The following is a 24,060-nucleotide window of genomic DNA, read 5'->3' on the forward strand; positions in this document are numbered from 1 at the left end:
CGCGCTATACGCCGTGGCTGAGCCAGGCGCACTTTTGATGCATGGCCGTACGCCCTAGACTCAGCCTCTCCTACACTTACACCTGTGTAGGCAGGCAAAGCCACCTGTTTGTATCGCCCACATTCCACCAGTCAACCCGCTCAGAATCCTTCCGCTGCCACCCCTGATACTCCTCCCAGCCCTACGAGGGACCGACCGCCCCGCCGACTGCGTCTTTGAATGCCCCCAAAGTCTGACATGCAGCGGCAGGTTCCAAAGCGGTGCTGTGGCCGCCCGTCCATCTCTACACCGGAAGGGTGCCGTCTTACAGAGCCCCCCCCCTCCCTGCAAACGGGTGTGCTGAAGCAGTCAACCCAAATTAATGTCTTGAGCTCGAGCTAGGGTCGTCACCTGCACGCTCGACGTGGCCAGACATGTTACATCCGGTTGCCCTACGGTGCTGGATGCTGCAGCTGCGCCGCCCACGAACAGGCAGAATCTCACCAGCCGTCGACCTTTGGCTCCTCATCCCCTCGATTATGGTTACTGTCAGCCGAGTGCTTACCAACTAGCTTCGTATGATTTTGCGTTCTTTGGGGACTTATCGAATAACGTGAGCTTACCAATCGCGCTTTCAAGTCAACCCCGCACAAACCGCAACAAGTATTGTAAACCAAACACCAGCTGCCCACGGCCGAGAAATGCAACGGTGCGATCCATCCTGCCGCCGCCATTATTCAGATCCGAGGGGCATGGAGATTCGGCTCATCAGGAGGATTTACCGTTTTGCCCCAAGCGCCTCGAGACGACCACGACCAAGAACTGCCAGAGACCCCCCGCGGCGTGGTACGTGGAGAGATTGACCAAGAAGGTGTCGACGACCGTTGAAATGACGCATGCAGGCTGTCGACCTCGCAGCGGTCCTTCTTCATCCACACCCACGCCGCAATTGCCTGGGAGGACACCTTTTTTTTCTTTTTCTTCTTTTGTGGGATCATCTAACTCGTAGTTTACCCGTACGCTCCAGCAACCGTGGAACAGAGAAGGGCGTTTGGCTTCTGCCATGTAGCACAAGACGCCAGTGACTCGTTGGGATGAACTGCTCCTTCTCTGTTTTCAGTCAAGATACAGGCTTGAGCACTTCAAAAGACTGTCTGAGTAGAGAGTCTTGCGCTCGTACACATTGCGTCGAGACAGCCAAAGGTAACCCATGTGCACCATCAGTTTCACATACAGGCCGACCTACGCCTTCCCGCCAGATGTACTCGGTGCTCGATTCCGCGGCCGGGCCTTCCATTGTAGGCTTCTGGAACCGTTCAGTGACTTACAGATGGCTATCCGGGGAATTGGTAAGGGGGGCGGCGGCGCACGGCTTGTAATTTCAATCGATCCAGACAATGTGGCCGACAATGGTTGACGACTGGCATGTCTCGACTCCAAAGAAGCGACCTTTTGGGGGCTAGCGGCAACGATCTGACCTCTTGACGCTTTCGCATTGACGGTCCGGCACACGGCGATGTGTTCTCGTCATCTAGTGTAAGCAGACGTTTGAGCAGATCCGAGTCGAGGAACCAGACGGATCAAAGAATGGGCGATGAAAGTGAGCGCCTTGGACGGAAACCATTGGCAGGGGCCACCATACACCCAGGTCAGCCTCGCGTCCTCACCTCATCCATCCAAGTCCAACCTGGCGGCCAACCTCGACACCATTCATCTCCCTCTGTCTCTCTCTCTGCGGACTCGGGGACGTGGCTTGAGCGGCCTGCGGGCGATCCTTCAAGCTGTGGCTGGGGCAACCAGCGTTAACAGGAGTACGTGGGCAAGCAGGGAGGCCGATCCTACGGCCCCCGTAGACCAACCATCGGGCGTCGTCTGGACATTGAGGGGGACACAATTACAGATTCTAGGCTCCCAAATTGAGTCGTTTCTACGGAGTATTTCGGACGGGCATGACCTCAATGTCACGCTGTGGCCCCACGTTCCTGCCTCTGGTACTTGGTTCCCCCGCCTCGCCGGTAGTCGGCCGACGCGTCGGACCACAAGTACGTTGTTTCCCTCGCTCATGAAAGTTCTTGGTTGATGGGCCTGGGTTCGTCCGAACAGGTCTATCCGTCTTGCTTAGCACGGATAAGAAGGGCGGGGAGGTGGCTGTGTTCAGAACAGACCTGTCGGGGTAGGCTCTCGCCATAGGGAAAGGGAAACTAGAGTCTTCGCTTTGGCATAGGAATAGCGGTGTTCTCTTACTATTACTACGAGTGATCGTCATCAGGCCTGGTCAGTTCTGGCTCACCTGCGTATCACACGGTGAGAGTTCAGGACGAACCGGCTCCTCGGTGCCGGAGGCCTTGCGAACTGCTTTTCTCGTCACTTTCGATGGCCTTGTACATTGTAGTTCGAACTTCACAGCGGAGTTACCGTATATCTTGCTCCATGGTTATCAGAAGGACACCTCTACCGATGCCTGCGCAGCCCCCCCTTTGTTGTGCATCTCTTCCTTCCATACAGTATGGGTCTGGTCTGTTGACTCCAGTGTCTACAATACTACCTATACATCACCCTCTAGGCCCAGGGAAGGGTATCCTCCGCCAATCACCGTCTTTCATATCGACGTTGTGACTGCTACTCCGCTGGTAGGGTTTCTCGACGCGGCCTTCTCTCGTCCGGCAGCCGGATGCTGTTCCGTCTCTTCTTATCCACCCGGAACTTATGCAATGGGAAGGCGAAGGTAAGCAATAATTCCTCACCCGCCGCTCCCGATGCTACGCCTTCCAAGCCGCCTTCGGTCCTGTCCTATCACGTATGGACTTGGCCTTGGTCCCCCCCCCCTTTTCTTCGACCAAGACAAGGGTCGAAATCCTCCCGCCTGACTCCTCCCCGACGACTTGGGCCAGGCAAAGGAGAGAGAGGGGAAAAAAGAAGAAAGAAAAAGAAAAAGAAACCTGTTCGTCCCGCTTGCTATTTCCCCTGCTGCCTTGCTTCCCCTTGTTACAGCAGAAGGCCGGAGGAACCGCCTCATCGCAGATAGGAGCATTTGAGTGTGTGATGGCCTCCGTACATCCCACCTCCCCCCCCCTTCTCTCTCTGGTCTCACGAGGTCGCGATTGGAATGCTCTGCCTTCTCGCCTAGGAAGTCCTTGCGCGAGAGAGTATGCTGTACGTGGCAAGTATCGGAAACGGAGCACAAGTTTGCGAGCCGAGGGGGGAGGGTGGCTGGATTCGGTGATAGGCATACTGTGATAGACATACTTCGCCAAATCAGGAGGCGAGTACACGATGCCACAAGGGTATCTGAGCTATACCCCGTTAGTGGCTACCCCTCCCAATCCCCCTTTTCTGTCTCTCTTCCCACGGGGGTTTGGCGCCTCCCGACTTGCTGAACAGCCGCCGGGGACAGCATCACCGCGCCGCGTCTCCCGCCATGGCTGGCAAAAGCAATGCAGGACCCCAGCCGGACAGCCTGTATCCCAACAAGCCCTGCAGGTGGAAGAGGCACACAAGGCGCAAGGGGAGGGGATGTAGGCAGGAGGAGAACGGTCCCGGTGTGTAGGTGATAGCCATACCAGGTTTTACGTCGGGGTTGCACACCATCCACATCCTCCACCCGTTTCCCGAGTAGGTCCGTTCAGAGCACCTACCCTTTCCAGACCCTCGCAACTACTCCTCGAGATCAACTGCGTGGAGTGCGAGGACCGATGGACGGGGACGGAGACGGACCGGGGAAAGGAGGAGGAGGAGGAGGGGGGGGGAAGGGGCGCCGCGGCCGTCTTCAGCACCGTCAGCGGCGCGCGTTAAACTACAGGGCTGTGTCTTCCAGGCTTCCTCTTTTCCCATCTTGGACGCATGCTGTTTATGATCAACGCCATGCACGGTGTACATTGTACGTACCTGCTCTCCCTCTATCTGACGCCCGCGCGGTTGAGAAATCAAAAAGGGTTGCTTAGAAGCAGCATCTCAGCCACCTCCCCCCTTCCTTCACCTTCCCGATCATCACTTCTATTCCCTTTTCGAGAATATATCACAGTCTTCCTTCCACGGCTCCCGAGGACAAATGGACAGACCGACAGATAGACCAGGGAAGAAGTAGGGAAAGCCCAAGACGACGAGGTAGGGAGAGGGCACACGTGCCGGGTGCTGCATTATGGGAATCATGACCCTTCCGGCATAGCCCTCACGTACCTGTGTAGGCCCCTCCTCTTCTGCCCCTTTACCGACCACTGGATTCTGTTCTGTGTTTATCCTGCAGTTAAATTGTACTTTGAAAGTGGAATGAATCGAGACCGCAGCGTGCGGGCGTCGTGTAAGTAGGGGGGGAGCAAGATCGTCCTCCCATCCCACCCCCCACTCCCCCTCAGCACATCTGCAAAGGTGTGTCCGCCAGCTTGGGAAATCCCGGAGCCCAATTGGCCGTTTCGCCAGAGGAACAAAGAAATGGCAAGGTCGAGTTCCGTATACCGGATATCGGACTGGCTTACAGGAAGGGGGGGGAGGGGGGGGGGAAGGGTACACGGGGTATAGCAAAGTGGTCGGGCGAACAAACGACGACACTCCTCGTGGTTTTGGCAGCAAGGAAGGGGATATCAATTAAAGAAAGAAAAATGAGGGAGAGAGAGAGAGAGGCAAGCTAGTTACCTAAATATGAAAAGAAATGTTCCCAAATCTCAAGAATCCTGCCCCTAAAGCAGAAAAGACGTCGTTCGCAGTATTCGACCCCATTCAGTGTAACTAACGACTGCATACCAATGCCACGCTTCTGTTATGCCACGCTTATTTCTTTTTTGTTCGTTACTTAACCAATCAGCTAATCTGCTTGTCGTCGAAATCATTCATTCTCCTTGTCTCGCCCGTACTGCAGCCTTATAATCTCCCATGTCGAGCCTTGAAGATTGCCACCTTGTCGTCGTAAAAGAGAATCTCGCGAAGCCGGAGACGCGGCCGCGAGAGAACAATGTCAACGTCACGCACCGAGTCGTCGTCGTCCGAGTCCTGTGCCATGGCGGACGCCTCCGACTGCGAGTCCTCCACTTCTACCGCGTTTGCTGGGGTATTGTCGTCCTCGCCCTCCTCTTCGGATGTCTCCTCGTCCACCTGGCTCGCCGTCTCGTCGTCTGTACCGTCCTCTTCCTCGTCGTCGTCATCGTCTTCACCGTCGACTCCTGAATCTTGTCCAGTGGCGCCGTGATCAGCCGTGACGCTTGTGGCTGAAGTGCCGCTCTCCTCCGCCGGCTTGCTCTCCAGGATTTCGAAACACTTAGTCGAAATACCCACATAGCAGAGCTGGATCTCTGGGCGCAGAGTGATGATATCCACCAGCTGCAGAGCCAACTCCCTCGAATCGAAGTTGCCAAGTACATGGTCGGCGATGTGTTGCAGGTTGAGTGATCGCAACTGCGGAACACTCGGCAGTCTCTGGAGGAATGTGTGCTATATATCGGTCAGTGCTGGACGTCGTAACGCAAGTCCGAGGTAACTGAAATTGCTCACCCAATCTTTGTAATACAGCGAGATGGCGAGCTCCCTGATGCTCGCCATGCGTCCGCTCGTCATGTAAAGCAGCATGTCTGTCGGCAGCACCCAGTTGCGCCAACGGGAAGCATCCATAGGTGCATTGCTGCTGCTGTTCTTCCGGTCTGAGCTGTCGAGGAGGACCTTCTGTAAGCTCGACCGATGCTTCTTGATGACTCCCTTAAAGATCTGCTCAATAGTCACGGCCGGCGGACCAGTGGTGCGTCTCCGATCCTGCAGGAAGAGGACTTCCAGGCTGTTTGGTGCCAGAGTGTCCCTGAGAAAGCTGATAAGAGTCGTCGAAGTCATGTCGGTATGGATGCTCTTGAGGCTCAGATGATACTCCATGACCTGTTTATGAGAGCCATGAGATCCGAATCTTCCCACCGGAGTGGGCGTGAACTGTCGGCGCAAGGCCTTCCAGAGATGTTCATGCTGGGCGCATTCAAGTATAGTCAGTGTTGTCAAGACTGTCCAGTCGATCGCCTGACAGCAGACCTGAATTGATAGAGGAACCCTCTCCAGCTCGAGCGTGCGCAGCCTGAGCTTGCCGTCCAGTCTCTTTCGCGATAAAGTGGACGGCTCGTCGTTGGCGTCGTTGGCGTCGTTGCCGCCAGCCGCAGGTCCTTTCTCGAACTGCATGTCCTCCATCGGCTGGTCATTGCTCTCCTCGTGGGTGCTTGAAGCAACGCCTGTTGCCGCCGGAAGATCCATGTCCTGGCCTGACTCGACCACATCGTCCGCTTGCAAGTCCTCTGCTGCAGCAACCTCAGAGTCACCCAGTGTCGTTGAGGTCTCGACGGAATCCGAGTCGGGAGCTGTGTCTATCTGTGGCGTCCCATCGGAGGACAACAACGGGACCTTCTCCCGGGGTTTCGAAGTTGTGTTCCGACGAATATCATAGATTCGGCCGACCAAAACGCCCAAGACCCCGCCCAGCCTTCTCTCGCCAATGGTGCTCTCGCCTGGCCATCTAGCATCCCGGTCGATCTGCCGCAAGTCAGGCCCGTCCCAAGTCTGAACGAAGTCCTGGTAAATGGCCTTCTGAGATATGCCTACGCGCAACTCCTGCAGACGGTCCTTAGATCTTTCAATAACTACCGCCATCTCATCCAGGTAAGCAAGCTCGTCAATATCCAGAACAGTCAGACTCTTGACGGGAGGCAGGACACTAAAGGTAGGGAACTCGACTCGGGTTTCCGCATAGGGTATCGCAGCCCGCGGTGCCGGGTGGACAGCGTCGGATGGAATCAAAATACCAATCGCGGTGAGATTGCTGCCGGCAGGCACTGCTGCATGAGGCGGATTTGGCGGAGGCGGAGTCGACGATGCGGATGAGCTTGAGCTCTGGGAGTTATCGTGCCATCTCACCCAGACCTTCTCGAGCTTCGACTCGCCATCCGGGCACTGCTCTGGAATGGAAGCCAACGCCATAAAGATGTCGGACAGAACACCGGTCGGCATATCCCAAACGAAAGTCTCCAGGTTGACCATCTTCTCGATAGCCAGCGCCACCAGCGTACCCAGCATCTTGCCGCTCTCTTTAGTTATCATGTATTCCGCCACCCAGTCGTGCGGGCCATTTCCCAGCGAAAACTTTCTCGTGTACTTAGCATAGTCGTTCTTCTGTTGTCGTACGGAGGGGCCGTAGCTAGGTTTATAGCCGGGGTAGAGCATCGTGCGGGTACGGCGAGCGAAGGAGCTGCCAAGGCAGATGGTAGAGAGGCCATAGGTGAGGGCATCAACGCTCTTGGAGTCAGATGTTGTCATCTGGTTGGCATCGGGCCAGACAATGTCAAATCGGGAGTAGATGTGAGGAACCGCCAGGTTGTGGAGGTTCGAGTTGGTTAAGGCGAGCGAGGTGAGGTCATTTGTGTGGGTGATCTGGGAAGCACGAAGGTTAGCCAAGACAGATACAGCATTCATACAGGTGTTAACAGCGAACTTGCCTCCTTAATGATCAACCTCAAGATGTCCACCGGCAGCTCAAGCAGGGTGAGTTTCTTCTTGACCACACTAGCCGACACGACTGCATCCCATTCCTTATCCTTCCCCTTCATGAGCTTGCGCATGACGGTTGAAGGGTCTGGTCCGGCACCAGGGTTGGCATCACTGCCGGCAGGCGTAGACTGAGTTTGTGCGCCATTGTGGTATGAGGACACAACCTCGTTTGGATGCGGCTCAGCAGCTTGATGGGTCATGGCGTCTGTGGTTTGCAGGGCTGGGGCCATGATCACGAGGACCCTTGGCGCATGCTTTGGACTGCGACGGCAGCGACAATCAGCCGGTTGGTTGGCTGGTCGAGAAAATAAAAGGTGGATGTGGTGTAGGTTGATTTGTCTTCTCTGATGGTAGTGGGGTGGATTTCGTTGGAAGGTAGGAATCGCGGAGGGGGCGTCGTGGAAAGAAGCCGGTCGGCAGGATCGCAGGAGGATTCGAAGGGAAAACGCAATCGTCAGTTGAAAGCCGCAGATGGGGTCAAAAGGCGCAACGAAAAGGCGATTGAAGAAGCGGTGATTAGGAGAAGGCAGGTGCGAGGCGCTTCGTCGAGGAGGAAATTAGAAACTGGCTAGCGAAGGTGTTGGTCGAGCGAGGCCAATCATGTCATGTCGGAACAGGCGAACATGGGTGTCATGAAAACCCGTTGCGGCTCTTCAGTGAGGAGGAAGGAGGAAGCGACGGTAGTGGGTGTGGTGGTTATCTGTCGTCAGTCAGTCAGTCAGCCAGTCAGTCGTCGATGGGTGCGCCGTGTCTGTGTCGGGTGTGTGGTGGTTTAGTGCAGCTTTCCAGCCAACGAAGCACTCCGCGCGCGCTAAGGTGGGTGGATAGCCCTGTCACACATTCCCCGGATATCAAGGGCACGTAGGGTAATTTGCTTGGGCTAAGGTGCCTGGTCGTCTGGCTTACCTCAGCTTTTCGAGGTTGGTTGAGGGGTGGAAAAGTCCGACTTCTCCGGTTCGGAGGGAGAGGTGTATTTGCGGGGGTACGAAACGGAAGGGACGAAGAGATGAGGGAAGGAGGGGGCTTTTTTGTCGTCGTTGTTTTTGTTGAAGAAGAAGAAGATCCGCACGCTGCCCTGTACCTATTGAATAAATGTTTACTCTCCGGAGGTGCTCCATCGCTATTCCACTGCGAGGCACAAACTCTGGGCAGAGAGATAGTATTCGTATGGCGGCAGGGACGTGTTCACTGGGATCCACAAATGCCTGTACAAGTCCCGCGCCCCTCGAAGTGGGAGTTGGGGGCCGGTACCCCGGAAATGTTGATTCGTCGTGTGGTTTTCTGCTTCTGGCGACTGAGCTCCTTCCCGCCTTACTTCAATTCACACAGACAAGCTAGCCATGTAAGCCCGATTAAGCCAAGAGTACATGCAGTCTTTCCGCCGGCAGTGGGGGGGGGGGGGGGGGAAGACACATGGTGTACATGGTAATTCTGGTTACCTATATCGACGAAACACGACTTGCAGGTTCAGGAGCTTCTGATGTCGGTTTCGGCTCTTCTCCGAGACTCGATTAGCCTTGTCTTGACAACACTGTGGCTTTTCAGACACTTGATCCACGCATCACAGCCCGTGACTAAGACTCAGCCGGGGGGAAGGGGGCTCGACTCAGCTGCAACTCGCCTACTTACCGTTGCTTTCCCTCAGGTCCGCCATGACGTCTGAGCGGTTCCCTCGTTTGCTCGACGATGGGGGTTTAAGCTTTTATGCATGGCTCGCATGCCGCCGTCTTCAGTTGACACCCAGCGGAAGCAAAAAGCCTTGAGGTCCTCTCTGGTCAGATTTATGCGCCAGACCAGTCTTTCTATCTTGTAGCCTGGTTTTCGCATTAACCAGGTACTAGGAGCGCCTTTTCTGGCTTCCCTGTTTCTGCCCGAGATCGAGACCGACATTTCCGAGCAGGTTACTGCCGCCCACGCCTCGATACCCCTGGGCGACGCGAGAAAGGTAGGTGCTAAGGAAAAGCCGCAACTCCCGACCAAACGGACCAAGCAAGTCGTCAATGCCTGGTCTCTTTGAAATGGGGAACCCCAAGGAACCAGCAGTAAAACACACACATACCTACACACATCCAAAGTACCCGAGCCGGCTGATAGCGACCCCGTGGTCAGCGGGCCCTTCGCATCGACTCGGTTCATCTAAAAGCATGCAGTAAGAGCAGGTCACGACCCCACGAAAAGGGCAGCGACGGTGCTGTTCCCACCCTCCCAACCTATGGAGGGGTCATTCCGGCTGCTGCTGTCGCCACTTTCCCCGTCGCCCCCCGTACATACCGATATTAGTTCCAAAGAAGACGGCGTGTTGTCCATGGCGTTGTTTCTCAGAGTTCCGTTTGTTATACTTCGGCATGTGGGTTCTGTGATTCTTTCTGGGTGGTTACGTGACCTCACCGCTGCAAACGAAAGACGAAGCCGCCTGCCTAACAGGCTTCCCTTATGACACCGGGGAGGGGAGCGCTTGGTATTTGATGCACATCCTCCCCCAAACCTACATACCCGTGGAGGCAGACGGACAGACATTCCTGTCTTCCACGTCACCTCACTCTAAAGCATCGCGAGGCCACCGTCGCCTTTTCCATGTTGACATACCACCTGTTCCTATCTGCCAATGTAAATCAGAATAATCGGCAGCCGAGTGACCACGCTGCACCCTCTTGGAACCAGAGCATAACGTGTCACTGATCTTGTGTGGTTTGGCAAAAAAGGTACATTTACCTCAACCCATCCCTCTTCCCCTCCCCGACCCGACGTGTTGTCATTGTCCGCAGTCCCGTACCACCTCAGGTACCTAAAGCAGTCGAACCCCTCTCCTGCCCACCAATACCAAACACCAGCAGCAGCACCAGCCCCCGGCCATTTGACTCTCCTCAACACATGACACTATTTATTATGCGCTATTACCGCCTGGATACCGCTGTCTGACCACATACGTACAACGAACGACACTATTTATCCTCTCCACGAGAACGTTAAAACGTACACAGTCACACTTCCTCGTCGTGCCCATAGGCAGTTCGATCTCACGCATCTGCGACCAAAAGGAGCTCGTTCGCCCCTCCGACGCTTCGCCTCCGTCATCAGAACCCACCCATAACAAATCATCCTCATCCACAGTGGGCGCGCTTCGCACCTCTATCTCCGAAATCAGATCGAACGTACGAACGAACGAACGAACGAACCTCAAAACGACTGACACCTCCTCCTTACGAACAGCCATATCCCGTCCGACGCCCCCTTCCACAGAAGAAAGAAAAAAAACACCATGGCGTCCTTCATAACCAACCTCTGGGAGTCAATTTTTGTCCCTGGCCCGACCCCGACCCTCGTTCGCGCCGCGAACGGAGCCTTCGCCTCCCTTCAGGTCCTCCTCACCATCCTTCTCTTAGCGACCTGGAGCATCCACTTCGTTATCCTCTCCTTCCTCAGCGGTTCCCTCTGGTTCGCCATAAACTGGTTCGTCAACGAGCTCGCTGTCCACGCCGAGCAGGAGGCTAGGAAGGCCGAGGCCTCTTCCTCCGGGGTCGGCGGCGCCGGCAACATCCAGACGACCGATGATAGTGACACCGAGGTCGAGGGTGTCGCCGGCGGCCGCGTAGGTGTAGGAAAGAAGGGTGCCGCCGTAGGGAGCAGTCAGGTCGAGACGCCAGAGCAGCAGCGGGCCGCCGACTTGAAGCGTCGGACCGCCGCAGCCGCCGCAGCCGCAGCAGTAGCAGCCGAATCCGGTCCCGAGGACGCCACAAACGGGGGTACGCAGTCGAGTGTCAGCACCGAGGACGAATGGGAGAAGGTGTCTGGGAACGAGAACGAGAAGGACAAATGAGCGTCTCGGCGACGGAGCATGCGGGGGATACCATACATACACGAGAGACGATACGCTTAACTTAATCAGCACCACCTCTCGATTGCGACGCGGCGCTAACCTGCGATGTGCTGTGGGGGTTGCAGTTGGTAGCGCTTGGAGGGGAGGAACGGCGCACCCGTGCGATGAGATATTTGAGATACCCTTAAGCAAGCTTTGGCACATGGGCTACTACTACTATCACCGCCACCAGTGTTACTGCAGCGGCGGCTTGGCTGCAATAAAGCGGACTTGTACATAAGGACTCGGCAGCATGCTTCGTTGAGCAGCTCCACGTACATATATTCACACAAAAGATGTCGCTTTACACACACGTATGGTTCTCGCAGGGTTGCATCCGAAGTAAAAGGAAGAAGCAAAAATGGCCATGTATCCAGAAATGGCTGCTGCATCCAGCAGAAGCCGGCCGTGGACATGCGCAGCCAGCCTCGTAGCAATGATTCCCTACAAAACTCCTAACCCCTAGACAAGCCGTGTCAATCCCTTTCTCTCTCCCACGAGCACAAAAATACCGAGGGCCGAACTCCCGTCCTCTTCCGGAACGCCGTGCTTCATGCCCATGCTAACCCTTACAACGGTGCTCTATTCACACACAGGTCCCCAACCGGGTTACAGGTACTTGAGCTTCCGTGTCGCGTACGCCGCCACTACGGCGCATACGGCGCCGATGAAAAGACACACGGCGATGGCATTGGGGCCGTCGGTACCGTGCTGCTCGTGCTCCGGCGCGTCCGAGAGCTCCGGACTCTTGCCAGGCTCCAGAATCGTGAAGACGATGGTGCTGATGAAGGTGCCGATGAACTGCGGCAGCGTGGTGTAGATGTTGAGGATGCCAAAGTAGATGCCCGACAGCTCGCCCGTGGACGATGTCGCCTGCTGCCCTCCCTCGCCCGGCCCGTGCTCGAGGTGCAGCGGCTGGTCTTGGTCCATCGTGGGGAGCTCGATGTTGGAGTCGGTGGAGAGGCGGCGGTACGACGCCGCGCGGCCCTCGCGGGCCCCGCTGAGCTTGTTGACCTCTATGCCCATGAAGGTTGTCGGGGCCCACATGGCGATGGTCCAGGACAGGCCGCAGAAGGCGACGAGGAAGGTCGAGAAACGGAAGCTCTGGGCAAAGGGGGCCAGGAACATGGCGGCGGCGAACATGAGGTGGCCACAGATCCAGGCCGTCATGAGGTCCGGCTTGTTCTTGTTCAACTTGTCTAGGATCGGGGCAATGGTCTGGGGCGGACGCGCCGTAAAGTTGTCGTCGTCCGGGGATTTCACAAGCAGCGGGAGGAGCCAGGCGCCGAGTAAGGTGATGACCGAGTAGATGACCAACGCCAAACTGCCGATGCGACCAATGTCTCCGAGGGCGTCTTTGGAGTCTTTGCCCTCTGCGGGAGCGTCGTATCGGAAGTAGGTCTCACCAACCCACGTGGTGCTGTAGAACAAGAACGGGAACCAGCCGATCCAGGACCAGAACTGAGCCCAGCAGATGGCCTGGATCCGAGGAGGGAGATGAAGCAGCGTCGACCAAATCTGGCGGACCACCTTGAACCGCCCGGTGGCCTTGCGGGGGTCGCGCCTCGTCGAGACCAGGACCCGCTCGTTAACGGCCCAGCAGGTGACGCCCGACGAGAAAACCATCAGGAACGTCGCGATCAGGGTGAGCTGCTTGAACTGCGAGTCGCCCAGGGTGGTGCCAAAGATGCCGACCAGGTCGATGGCGCCGGCTCCATAGCCCAACATGTGTCCAATGGCGGACATCCTGCTAGCTTTGTGGGGATCAGCGATGGAACCCGTAGACGGGCCCGGAATTCACTTACACCAGGCGGCGCCGGTCTGCTGCTTCTCAATCGGCAGCGTGTCGACGATCAAGCTCCTTGCGCAGGACATGACTGGAGCGAATCAGCCGCGAAACCCACACTGGCTCAACAAAGCAAAGTCGACCCAAACTCACCAGCATTGATTGCGAAATCTACAAAGTATATCGCCAGGACCGCAAGGATGATGGTAACGACCCGGGCGGTCTCCTTCTCGGATATGAAAAATTCTACAATCTCCTTGGTAAACCCTAGCACCAGCAGGCTGAATGCGACGATGATGGAACCCATGACGATAAATGGTCGCCGCCTGCCCCATTTCGACTTGGACTCGTCGGCGATCGCGCCAACGATGGGCTGCACCAACAGTCCAGACAGCGGACCCGCGATCCAGACCAGCGAAGTATTGCTTTTCGTGAGTCCGAGGTTGAGGAGGTAGGGGGTACAGTCTAGTCGCCGGGGCGTGTCAGTACAGGGAAGGGGGCTGAAGAAGCCGGCCACGTACATGTCATCTCGATTCCCCATGTGAAGCTGTCGTCCACAAACCGTCAGCATTATAGACGCAAGCGTGCGCAGGAATATTGCACATACGTGATTCCAAGGGTGTTGAATGTCAAGAGAACCATTCGCATGGCCTCCGAGCTCCCCCTGATGGAGGGCTGGCCCGCCCAGCTCGACATCCCTGTGGCCGGATCCTCCTGCAACACGAGGGCGTCGTTCTCTGCGTGATCGTACTCGTCGTCGGTGTCGGTATGGTTGACCTCGTCTCTTGGGTGACCGATAAAGTTGCGGGAACCAGAGAGTTTCGCGTGCGCTTCTCGATGCGCTTGGGGCGGTTTGCGGATCGTGTTCACAGCCAAGCGGTCGACGTCATCCACCTGGGTTGTGCTGCTGCTGCTGCTGCTGCTGCTGCTAGAGGATCTCGAGGGAGTCCTGACAGGAATCGATTTTATGCCCGAGTCGGCGTCTTCGTCGTTTTCTTCAAAGGAAGAATATGTAGGGTGGTGGTGAGGAGAAGGAGAGCGAGAAGGACCTTGCGACGCCGACGAGGTCGACATCTGGACCATTTGAAGGGCCACTACGCAAGCTGCCAAGGGGGGGCAGGGCGGGCGTATGTATGGAGGGAGCAGGGGGGGGGCGGGGGGGGTGGGAGTTGATGTGGATCAAGATTCGAGTTTAATAGTAAGCCGGGCGTCGCGGGTGCTACAGATCTATCTACTTAACGCTGGGTGCGCGTCATGCCTATAATTTGTCTGCTGTTGCAGTGCAGGGCCAGGCCGGCCAGTGAGGCTTGAAGGTGCAGTGAGCGAGGGGGTGGGAAAGCTGCTGAGGTAGAGATGATCAATCAAACCGGAGAAAGGAGCGATGCGATACGAGATTAACAGAATAAGAAAAAGAAGGGTCCAGATGTGATTGCGCAGAGCAGGCCTCGGGAATTATTAGGTACTGAAGTGGACGCAAGGGGCGAAGAGCACTGGGGGATGCATGTCACGACAGAAAGAAGCCAGGAGGATGCGTGTCTCGTTTTGGGGGGCGAAGAATGTGTACAACCGGCTTCAATGAATCCATGAATAGAGGTAGGATAGAGGGGAGGGAGTGCTTCTGGACATGAGCCAAGGGAGAAGACGGGCGTTATGGGTGTGACAAGAAACATTGTCTTACTACTTACTACCCAAGGGTACGGGTAGGCGCAGCACAGAAATTAACACGAACTACAATACCTAGTGGGTAGATTGCATTTAGGTATTTTCCAAACTCATTCTCGGCAAGTCCTTTAACTTTCTGCCCAGCCCATTCCGGCCTGCTCACCGGATGGAATGGAGGGGAGGGGGCAGGTGGAAGCTCAGACGGTGGCTTCCAATGTACCTCCCTCAGTACGTTATTCGTACCAAAGTCCCTTTCCTCAGATGGAAGGGAGGTGATCAAGGACACCTACCTGAATGAGGAACGAGCTGACCCAGGGGGAATTGTCCAAGATGAGTCCTGCAATAAACAACTCGGCCTTGCATTGGCACCGGTAGCTTCTTGGAATGTTGTGGAAATGTCTCTCCAACACGTGAACCCAGTCCACTTATTGAGATGGATCCATTGCTTGTCTTGAGGGGGGAGGGAGACACGTAGTCAAGAAATAGATATTCTCAATCGGACCCAGCTGTGTCGAAGCACCGAGTCACTGACAGCATGCCATACTTACCTTGTGCTAGCACAGGAATTTGCGACACACTTCTGAAATTACACGTATCAAGAGCGAAACGATGATGTTCCTTCCCTTGATGTTCTGGGGACACCAGCTCATTGTCAACCACGAACTCCTAGCAGAGACCCCTGCGCAAGCTGGGGGATACGTTATACGAGACATCCATAAATACCTACCCGAAAGTGCGTTCTGGCTGTTGAAGATTAAGCGGCGCAATGGCCCCATTGGTGTATGGTGTTCTTGTGCCTTGGCAACTGAGACAGTCAATACGGTTTTCATTTGATGGTCAAGTAGGTAAAATATGTTAAAAGATAGCAAGCCCCCGTCGACTGAACATGCCCAATCTCAAATTCCCATCTGTAAGATCAGTATGGTACTGTAGACAAGTAGGTATCTGCCTCTGAGGTAAATAGGTACCTAGGTAGGTAGCGTTACTGGCTTCTGATGGCCGGCCCACTGTTGGGTTCCTCTACAAATCAGGCAATGCCGCCGCACTCTTCGGTACCTACGCGGATGTCGCCATGCCCCTCCGGCAGCTGCCGTCACTCCGCCCAAAGACTGCCCCGCGTTCGACGGCGTGCCCCGCCATCCCAGCGTCTCTTTGCGGTCCAGTCGCAGCTCCGACATAGGCCAACGTGGTGGTATCACACTAACATCGGGCCAACCCACACCTCAAAATTTCCGTCCTCTCTTGGTCCGGCTTTTGACTCACCGCAGCACCGAAAGAACCCCCTCCACGGACAGCTTCTACGCAGACACAACGTAGAAAACAAAAGTCGCGCAGACTCGACGATTTCTCCGCCCTAAAATCATCCTGCCGCCCCCCCTAGGCAGACCAATTGACTCGGCATCGCACTCGCTACCCTCAACCCTCTGCATCCAGCTGCGTCGTGCGACACGTTACACACCCCTCGCCGATTTCGCCGCAGGAAATATCGTCGCCATTGGCTTCACTGCGACATCGTGCCCCATTCATACGCGCCCGACGTTCCAACGTTCCCACCCGACCTGCAGTTCCAATTCAACCCCAAGAACATTTTCTCCGCCTCCTGCGACGCTGCAATAACGTACCTTGCCTACCATGGATTTGGTGAACCAGTTGGTTTTTACCCCTCCATCTCAACCACCATGAGCCATTTCACGGGGAAGCTAACGACGACGCAAAGCCTAGAGGGCCGGCTCCTGTTCGCCGTGCCCAAGAGTGAGTCAATTCCCCTTCCAGAGTCCCTTCCAGAGTCCCTTCCAGAGTCCCTTCCCTCCGAGAGCGCGTTGTCAAAAGCCCCTGGGCTGACGATGACTTCTTTCCGCAGAGGGCCGCTTGAACTCCGCCACGCTCAACCTGCTTGAGGGAGCCGACATCCAGTTCCGCCGCGAGAACCGACTCGACATCGCCCTCGTCAAGAACCTCCCCATCGCCCTCATCTTCCTCCCCGCTGCCGACATCCCCACCTTCGTTGGCGAGGGCCGCGTCGATCTTGGAATCACGGGCTGGGACCAGGTTCAAGAGCACGATGCCGGCGTAATTGCCAGCAACAAGGCCCGGAGAGCCTCTGTCTCGTTGAACGGCGAGGATGCCGAGCTTCAAAAGGTTGGGGGCTGCGAGATGGTCATGGAGCTTGGTTTCGGCCACTGCAAGCTGCAGACTCAGGTTCCTGAGAAGGGCGCGTACGCGACTACGGAGGATCTGATCGGCAAGACCATTGGCACCAGCTTCGTGAACCTGGCCGCCGAGCACTTTGCCAAGCTGGAGCTTGGTGTCGACTCGGACGGCAACAGCAACACCTCGCCCAAGAAGCTCCGCACCAAGATCATCGAGCTGAGCGGCAGTGTTGAAGCCGCTTGTGCTCTGGGTGTTGCCGATGGTATTGTTGACCTTGTTGGTAAGTCAACTCAAGCCGACTCGGACTGGTTCAAGTGCTAAAAGAAAGTTCAGAGTCCGGAGAGACGATGAGAGCCGCCGGCCTTAAAGCCATCGACACCGTTGTCGATTCGCAAGCCTGCCTTATCAAGTCCCGTTCGCCTTCAAACACTGAACTGGTCGATCTCATCGCCGCTCGTATCCGTGGTGTCATCACTGCTCAGAAATTCGTCTTGTGCCAGTACAACATCGAGCGATCCCGCCTGGCAGATGCCAAGGCAATCACCCCCGGCAAGCGGGCGCCGACCATCACAACGTTGGACGAGGAGGGCTGGGTCGCCGTCAGCTCCATGGTCGAGAAGAAGAAGATTGCCCTCGTGATGGACGACTTGACCCGCGTTGGCGCTCAGGATATTTTGGTGCTTGATATTCACAATACTCGATAGACTTGACGTACGTGAAGAGGAAAAAATTGGATAAAGACCACAAAACGTGCAATGCACCCGGGACCGAGATGGAATCATTCATTCCCCGGAATCAAGCTAAAGAAGGAATCCATAAAGAAGGGATGACGTAAGACTGAGGCTGGGTGATATGCTCGCTCGTCGCAGTTGTGGCTGTGATGGCGAGACGCGCATCGAGCGTCGACATTGCTTGCGTCGCTAGCGTGGCATTTCAAGCTCTGCCACCTGCCCGAGACCACATTAGCCTTGATAACGGTTGCCACGCACTGGGCACCGCGCCGATTGGCAAAGTGCTGCTTATTTCGCGCGTGCGGATGGATCGGCTGGCCATCGATGACTTTTGTGTGTATGTGTTTGAGCCTGATTGACTTGACAGCGGTTTCTGAGTGCGTCTCCTGGTGCTGGTCTCACTCACAGCTACCTAAGCCAAGTGGGGTCCCTTCCGTCACTCCCGCCCCCCGTCCGCAGCGCGCGTGGATCTGCTGGAAAGAACAATCGAAATCGAGGTGGTGGCACCAGGAACAGCGACGGCCGGTGGTCCAGGCAGGCCGTACCGAATACCTCCACCGACGCGACCGGGACTGACTTGCAATACTTAGGTAACCTGTGTCCCATCTCCGAACGCATTCACCCCACCATCGTATCCTCCCTTTCCCAAGGACCCAGCTCACCTCAGCCGCCGCGCAACGAAGCCGCTGGCAACCCTCTGGAACCCGTCTGCGACTGATAACTCAATTGCTCTTTCGTGCTCGTCCCCGAAGACACCGAAGTGATTCGACCAGCGGAACCATGTCGTCATCAACGACAGCCACCAAAGTCACTGCCACTCGGGCCGGCAGTGACGCCGGCGCAATCCGACAGTCGACACTTTATAAGGTGAGCTCCAACATATCGAGGTGCAGTCGGTGGTTCAAACCTATGTTTTCTTGATACCCAGCTCCTAGGCGCTTGTCCTGCTGCATCGCCAGAATAGAAGTTCACACATACTCGCAGGGCATCGTGACACCCGTCATCTTCGTCTCGTTCCTGCTGTCCCTGGTGTGGGTCGACATCAGATACACCATCAAGAGATCGAGAAACTACAGCCAAGAAGGCTGGATGCCTTCGTGGCTGCACAACGTCGTGTACCGGAGCTCTCCGTATCATTCCTTGCAGGACAGAGACCAGAAGAGCCCAAGACCTGCAGGCGAGAAGGAGGAGTGGTACTACCACAGCAAGCAGAAGAAACTAATGCGCATGGAGGTCGATGATGCTTTTCAGATGCGTGGGCATGTCCTTGTCGTGCTGGCCCTCGTATCGCTGGCCGTCTTCTGGGGCGTTTGGCTGTTTTCCAGCTGGCTGTGGAGGAGCGTTGTTAGAAGGACCTTCAATATCTGAATGGAACGAATTTTCAAGATGCACGGTGTTGGCCGAGGTGTCTGATTCACGCGATCATTCATCGTAGCCTCGGGATTTTTTCTGGTTCTTCAAAGCTTTATGGGATCGTGGTCATAACATGGGACGAACGACCCGGGATGCGATTGCATTGTCTTGCCAGTGCAAATCCCTCCAGGCCCACTTGACGAAAGAGATGGAATGTCTGACTCGGTACGAGACCCGGAACACCCGATCGATCGTTGATGCATGGCAAGACTGAACCCCAATCCTTGTCGGGTCGCTCAAAACAAGGCGTTGCCGTCTTTTGGAGTCGTGTACTGGACGGTAACAAATTCCATCCGGGATAGGGATAGTAAGTCTATCCTCGAAGCGGAATGAGAGCTTGACGTCCTAACTCAGGATATATCTAGGATATCAGGAAGAAGTGGAACTTGAGTAGAAGGGATCTGGAGGCATACGAATAGTATCACAATGTCTGCTTATCAATGTCGATATCACGAATAGGCTGAATCTCGAATGGTGCAATATGACGTACGCCCTCTAGGCAAGGAACATGCAACGAGAGCACTGAAAGAGACATCGAGAAAAGGACATCAACCAGAAGACTTAGAAGCGTATAGATACAAAAAGACAAAATTTCTTCAAATATTTGCTGTAGGTAAAACCGGAGTGACACGGGCAGCGCCTTGGGGGTTTTCAAGAAGAAGCTGGGTCTGTGACAGAAACGTGGAAGTACCCAGGCACTGAAAGGATGCTGCTGCTCTTTCCATCTCCCGGATCGCCCAGGGCTCTCGATACATGAACCTGTCCAAAAGTCCAAGTTGTAAACACATCGGATCTCACCTTTGGAAGCCCCTCGACTTCTAAGCTGACATAGAAGTGAGGTTACATCCGATCGAGGTCAGTACCGGCAAGAGTGGGGCAGATCGCGGGGCAAGCTTCGGTGTGCTTCTGTTTCAGCACCCCTCCCCTGGTATGTAAAGAGTTAACCCACTGTCGCCTCGGCGCTGCCTTTTCTGAATTCCAACACACAACCTCAACTCTCATTGCCCCACAGTTATCGGTGTCGCCAGTATCAAGCCGATGTTCCATCTTCACCTCACCCACCCGATGAGATAAAAGCATGTCCGACCCGGAGCCAGACCGCTGCAAGCAACCCGGCGTATTGCACGGAGTTACCGCGCCGCTGAACGACGCGCTGCGAGGCGCACTTTACGCCTCTATCGAGACCATTTACGCGGTTGGTGGGTCCGACACGTCTATCCACCACCACGCGTCCAAACCAGGCACAGACAGCGGACCTCATGCCGTCGCGACGAACCACGACACTGGCCTTGAGCCGTCCTTCTCGGGCCCTAACCGATCTCTGGAAGCTTCCTGTGCACGGCTGACCGAGTGCTTGAAGCGCTGGGAATCGAGGATCGAGGATCGCTCACTCCACGGTCAGGCTGCTATCTATCACTTCCACCCGCCAAACAACATTCTGGACTTCCAAAACTGGGTCACGAGCCAGAGCCTGTCTGCTGCTGACGCTGCTCTCGCGGCCCGCCTGCGCACATTGTGTCCCAAACTAGGCTTCGAAGTATTTCCTATAGTCCTGAAATACACAGGGACCACCTGCCAGTTCAATGCTTGGGTCCAGCAAATGAACGGCCGTGTTGAGCCTGTCTCGGATGAGCAAATCGGCTTCTGGAAGCCCTACCAACATGTCAAGCACTCTCCGAGCATCTTTCAGTTCAACACCTTTTCAGGTTCCACGCTCGCGGAAAATGCCGTTTGCCATGTGGGCAATGTTCTCGACGACAGAAACGTCGCTTGGGAAAGAGCTCGCCGCGGCCTATTCTTCTGGCAATCGCCAGAAGAGCAGCGGCAGTTCGACGAAGAACGCAGGGTCCGTGAGGCAAACCCCAAATGGTATCAGAACATCATCCCAGGCACCAGTGGCACCCTGGGCCATTACCTTGCACCTGTTAGTCTCACTTGATACCCGTCTTCAACGTCGCAATATGGTTGACCATTGTTCAGGCCATGATTATTGTACCTTTCAACACGCAGCTAGATGTCGTCAACGTCGCCGAGCAGCCACAGCCTGTTGCCCATCTTTGGCGATATCTCCTAGCGCAGTGCAATCAATCCGTGAGGTCAGCGGCTTACTTCGATGCCGTGAAAGCTCTGTGCCGGTTCGTGTGGCCTGAAGGAGATGATCAGCCTACGGAGACTCGTGTTCTCGGCATGCAGATTCGAAATCGTCAGGAGTGGATCGATGCTATCGACTCTGGTATTATGGGCGACTTGATCATGGCTTCACTAGTTCTCAAGGACAGTCAGCTTTGTAACAGCCTCATTGCCCAGACTCAAATTGAGCCGAGTCTCGATTACACTTGGCTTTGTGAGAATGCCAGCGTTCATGGCTATTCTGCAGCTGACGTGCTCCATGGGTAAGTTAAGGATTTCCGTTCAACAGATGTAACTGACGTCTACCAGCCTCCGCCACTTCTTATTCAAGCGCAAAAACTTCTTGCAGATTGCCAGTATTATTGACAAGCTGCCTGCGTATTCCGCTATCGACCACCCAACCGAAAAGGTCTCGGAATTGGTAAAACGTACACTCGACACACTCGATCACCCTGTATCAGCGAGCCATGGTCGGGTTGTGGTCAACTTACTAAAGTTGTTTGGGGACTTCAAGATGTGGAGCGACATGTGGGTGTCTCGCCGTTCTTTTGGTTGCGTGGGTGTGCTAATCGAGTGCAGTGTGAAAACAGCCATTGCCAGCGAGCCTCGGCAGCTTGATCGACACAGTCAGTTTATGCTAGGATTGCTCAACAGACTTCTCGAGGTGGCGAAGAAACACAAACTTCCTGTTGATGAAGTGACGGCTTTCTATCAACAGTATGCAGAATTGATGAACTCATCGCACACGCTGTGGCAGGTTCGTCGTCTGATTAGCAACGTGACGAAAGACCAGCACCCCGAAGCAAAGGCGGCTCGAAAGGCTTGGTGCGTTGCTGAGCCGACGTCAGAGCTTCTCAACGATGAATCTGAGCCACCGACGAATCACAGTGTCATTGCTGGACTCTTCAGGAACCTCGATCGACTTGGCATGCACGATCAAGCAACCAGCCTGGCAGACCACATTGTCCAAAATGTCGCCGAAATCGAACCCATTCACATGTCGCCCTTGTGGCTGCCGTTATTGACAACACTTCAAGACCTGGCCGATCCCGAGAATCCGGCGTTCCAGCGCCTATTCCAAGCCATCTTCGAGCGTTACCATGAGGCTGTCTTTGAGGACCTCTCTGGTCGACTTGAACAAGACCCAGGCTGTATACCGCACATGGCCTCATGCTGTAGCCATTGCCAAAAGCTCGACCCCTATTTCGAACAGCCTCATTGGAAGACTCTTCATCTCGTGATTCCAAGAGATGTAGTGGATCATATCAAAACCCAGCTTCGCGAGCAAGAAAAGCCCATCAAGACAGTCGTCTATGGCAAAAACGAGGCAAACTTGACGATGCAGCTGACCAAGACCTCGCTAGTCAATGAAAGACTGCGTGCGGCTGAGGTCTTGCGACGACAAGAGGCGATGAGGACTGTACGGCAGTTTGATCCAGACAGATTGCTGCCTTTCCTTGGGGACAAAGGTGAGATCATGTGGAGGCTCGGGAACGCAGAGTCTCAAGAGGCTCCCGAAAACAACCCTGCCAGATCCTCGGAATCGCTGTCCACCAGCGCTGTTAGGCTGTCGAGACCAAGCTCGTCGTCTACTTCAGATACGTCTCTGGATCTCTTAGAGACGCCTCGAACGAGCCTCCAACAGCCCCCAATCAAGAGTGAAGCGTCATTGGGTACCGAACGAGAAATTTGCAAAGCTACGCCAAAGCTGGAGAGCCACGGTAGCCTAGACAACATTAAGGCAGAGCCTTCTTCCTCGGCTTCCGACTCAACAAGACGCCCAGCCCATAAAGACATCCAAGAGTTGTTCAGAGCCGCCACGGTCAAAAATGAGACATCCACCCTTGGAAGCAGCCAGAGTCTGCCCAAGACGAGTAGCATTTCGGCAAGAGACCGCCTCAAGTCATTAAGCTCTGTAAAGCGGAAGTCTACACCGAAATACGACGAGGCATCGACAGAGCAACTTCGGGCGACTCTGGATAAGGCCCGCTCATTGAGAGGAACGCATGGAAGCAGTAGCGGCAGCAGCCGCGCAGCGTTGAGCTATTCGTCAAAGACAGCAACCTCTCCAAAGAGAACGGACACGGCGCCTTCATCTGTGGCACTAAGGAGCAATGAGCCTACATCTTCTGCCATCGAGAGATCCAGTTTGCCAAGAGGCTCGCAGCCGCATCCGTCGCCGTCACTTCGCAGAACTGGGACTGTTGGATTTGGCACGCGACAACCAAGTGCCGTGGCCGGCTCTTCGACCGGCCCAACGCCGCGCCTGGGCTCTCTGACAAGTGGCCTGAGTAAAGGTCTAGGCACCGGAGCCATGGCCAGGAGGCCATCGGGAAGCTCTTCGCCGGCCAACAGCAGTACGGAGCCAGACTTCGTGGCGGCTATCCTGGACGCGGAGCGTGCGAAGAAGCGGCGACCCGGCTCGACCTGGGAAGTGCGTTCAGCCTTGGGTAATGTAATGGGTTCGGGAACGTCTTCCGGGAAGGCGAGGTTCGACAGCCTCGCACAAGACAAGGAGAATCTCGGACGGCCTTCGCACTTGTCAAGGACGCCTCATACCAGAATTGGGGCAGCTGGCAGAGCGAGTGCGGTTTCCGGGGCCCTGGCCGTGAGATCGCAGAACGTGAGGCCCGGGACCACCCGGATCCCCGCCTCGGCCGGGATCAAGAGAAAGGTGGACAGCAGCGATGACGAAGTCATCGACCTCTGCGGCGACAGCCCTTCGCTGGGTGCGAAGAAGAAGAAAAAGGGCGTGCCGACTTTTGATTTTCTAGACGACGACCCCTTTGGTGAAGATTAAGGGGGCTACGGTTGGTTTGTTTGTTCAGACTATAGCATATGCTTCCAAA

The 24,060-nt window shown here is 55.5% G+C and overlaps 6 protein-coding genes across 6 annotated transcripts; 4 read left to right on the forward strand and 2 right to left on the reverse strand.

Annotated features, from left to right (window-relative positions):
* Positions 1–4,833: 4,833 nt before the first annotated feature.
* GLRG_04445 (F-box domain-containing protein) lies at positions 4,834–7,712 on the reverse strand (the record flags this gene model as incomplete). The annotated part of the gene is made up of 3 exons (XM_008095130.1): positions 4,834–5,400; positions 5,461–7,365; positions 7,410–7,712. 3 exons carry the CDS (start codon positions 7,710–7,712, stop codon positions 4,834–4,836), a joined length of 2,775 nt encoding a protein of 924 aa, XP_008093321.1.
* A 3,029-nt stretch (positions 7,713–10,741) lies between these two features.
* Positions 10,742–11,299, forward strand: GLRG_04446 (ER protein Pkr1; the record flags this gene model as incomplete). The annotated part of the gene is made up of 1 exon (XM_008095131.1): positions 10,742–11,299. The coding sequence occupies one exon, from the start codon at positions 10,742–10,744 to the stop codon at positions 11,297–11,299; it is 558 nt and encodes a 185-aa protein (XP_008093322.1).
* A 648-nt stretch (positions 11,300–11,947) lies between these two features.
* Positions 11,948–13,820, reverse strand: GLRG_04447 (sucrose transporter; the record flags this gene model as incomplete). Its single annotated transcript, XM_008095132.1, has 5 exons — positions 11,948–13,092; positions 13,144–13,215; positions 13,278–13,589; positions 13,646–13,671; positions 13,732–13,820. 5 exons carry the CDS (start codon positions 13,818–13,820, stop codon positions 11,948–11,950), a joined length of 1,644 nt encoding a protein of 547 aa, XP_008093323.1.
* A 2,645-nt stretch (positions 13,821–16,465) lies between these two features.
* On the forward strand, positions 16,466–17,641 carry GLRG_04448 (ATP phosphoribosyltransferase; the record flags this gene model as incomplete). Its single annotated transcript, XM_008095133.1, has 3 exons — positions 16,466–16,538; positions 16,648–17,217; positions 17,271–17,641. 3 exons carry the CDS (start codon positions 16,466–16,468, stop codon positions 17,639–17,641), a joined length of 1,014 nt encoding a protein of 337 aa, XP_008093324.1.
* Positions 17,642–18,448: 807 nt separating this feature from the next.
* On the forward strand, positions 18,449–19,036 carry GLRG_04449 (uncharacterized protein; the record flags this gene model as incomplete). The annotated part of the gene is made up of 2 exons (XM_008095134.1): positions 18,449–18,535; positions 18,653–19,036. The coding sequence occupies 2 exons, from the start codon at positions 18,449–18,451 to the stop codon at positions 19,034–19,036; spliced, it is 471 nt and encodes a 156-aa protein (XP_008093325.1).
* A 1,123-nt stretch (positions 19,037–20,159) lies between these two features.
* Positions 20,160–24,011, forward strand: GLRG_04450 (uncharacterized protein; the record flags this gene model as incomplete). The annotated part of the gene is made up of 4 exons (XM_008095135.1): positions 20,160–21,005; positions 21,062–21,474; positions 21,521–21,739; positions 21,791–24,011. 4 exons carry the CDS (start codon positions 20,160–20,162, stop codon positions 24,009–24,011), a joined length of 3,699 nt encoding a protein of 1,232 aa, XP_008093326.1.
* Positions 24,012–24,060: the final 49 nt, after the last annotated feature.

Source organism: Colletotrichum graminicola, assembly GCF_000149035.1.
Source record: "Colletotrichum graminicola M1.001 genomic scaffold supercont1.14, whole genome shotgun sequence".
Lineage (NCBI taxonomy): Eukaryota > Fungi > Ascomycota > Sordariomycetes > Glomerellales > Glomerellaceae > Colletotrichum > Colletotrichum graminicola.